The sequence below is a fragment of the Aplysia californica genome, unplaced genomic scaffold (genome assembly GCF_000002075.1).
Source record: "Aplysia californica isolate F4 #8 unplaced genomic scaffold, AplCal3.0 scaffold00119, whole genome shotgun sequence".
Lineage (NCBI taxonomy): Eukaryota > Metazoa > Mollusca > Gastropoda > Aplysiida > Aplysiidae > Aplysia > Aplysia californica.
Window position 1 is genome coordinate 1,373,075 of NW_004797389.1, and position 1,349 is coordinate 1,374,423.

General features: G+C 42.2%; 1 protein-coding gene across 1 annotated transcript in view; it reads left to right on the top strand.

Annotated features, from left to right (window-relative positions):
• The window catches only part of LOC101859163 (SCO-spondin-like), a gene marked incomplete at its 5' end in the record, with an annotated part of 124,633 nt that overhangs the window by 49,820 nt on the left and 73,464 nt on the right, over positions 1 to 1,349 (top strand). The window contains 1 exon segment of the mRNA XM_035969136.1: positions 150 to 381. Within this exon segment, the coding sequence (XP_035825029.1) occupies positions 150 to 381 (232 nt within the window).

The window sequence follows — 1,349 nt, forward strand, 5'->3', positions numbered from 1 at the left end:
GAGAGAGAGAGAGAGAGAGAGAGAGAGAGAGAGAGAGAGAGAGAGAGAGAGTCTATATGTCTGTCAGTGTGAGAGCGCGCGCTTAATTCTGAACGCCTGCGTCTGTGTCTGCCTGTCTATTTACACCAAATAAACAGACATGATATCAGCAGCAGTACACATCTGTGAAGACTCGAACCCTGACCCTTCATCTCTCCAACTTCCCTGCCCCCTAAGTGGACGGTCAGTGGCTGGACTGGTCAGGCTGGGGTGAGTGCTCCCTCACCTGTGGCACGGGCACGCAGTGGCGCGAACGGGACTGCCTGGGGCCCTTCCATGGCGGGAAAAACTGCAGCGGCAACAGCACAGACGATCAACCGTGCAACACTCACCACTGTCCAGGTATCTGCGTGGATTTCACGACTCGGTCTTATCTCACACAAAGCCTCTATACAAACTTTACTGTAAAGATCTTTGACTGTTTGGCCAACTATATTATTATCCTTGTGATTATCGTCGTTGTCCCACTCGAGTCGTGTATTCGCCAAATAAGTCGAGGTCAAACATTTCTTTTGTTTGTAGATCTAATTTTGTGATTCACAACCGTAATTTGTGTTGATGGAGACGCAAAAAACCACATACATTTCGACTGCTCAGTACGAAAGTCCATTAAACGTTACGTCACTTTTCTAAATGGCGTACGGTTAAGTCTTATATACTAAGCAGTCGATTTGAAAACTTGGACAACCGTAATTGCAGTTGGATGATACTGTAATAATAATACACACAATTTGGAGAAATTCTGGAAGATAATAAGAAAGAAAACTTTACATTTTTTAAAAAGTGCTTGACCATTAATGAGGTGGATACACGGTTAGGGTCGTACACTGACGGTATCATTGGGTGATTTTGCATACCATTTTTTATTATTGTACATCATTGTATATTATTGTATGTTTTTGTATGCATCATGGACAATAACCATTATATCAGTGTCTCGCTTCGAGTATGTCTTTACTCTTGCATGTATGAGTGTTCTTGGACAAAAATTATCAATGAATTGGGCATGTCTTTCACAACTTTTTACCGTTTTCTGAAACTATCGGGAATGTTTTTGTGTGCATGTGTTGCATCTTTTAAACTATTCTTTTCCACATCCGCACCCACTGTCTTCTTCTGACAATAATATCTCAGCGAGCGCGACTTTATTATCGGTGAGTTAAAGTTCAAGGTCGTTCCCAAGTCATGACTTTGATCAGTGGACAACAGTTTCACAGCCTTTGACCCTAAAATTGAGGTCAATTAAATGTGTCTTCTTTTACACCTCGATTCTTTTATCTATTGTGCAGGTTTTTTCGTTACCCCCCCCC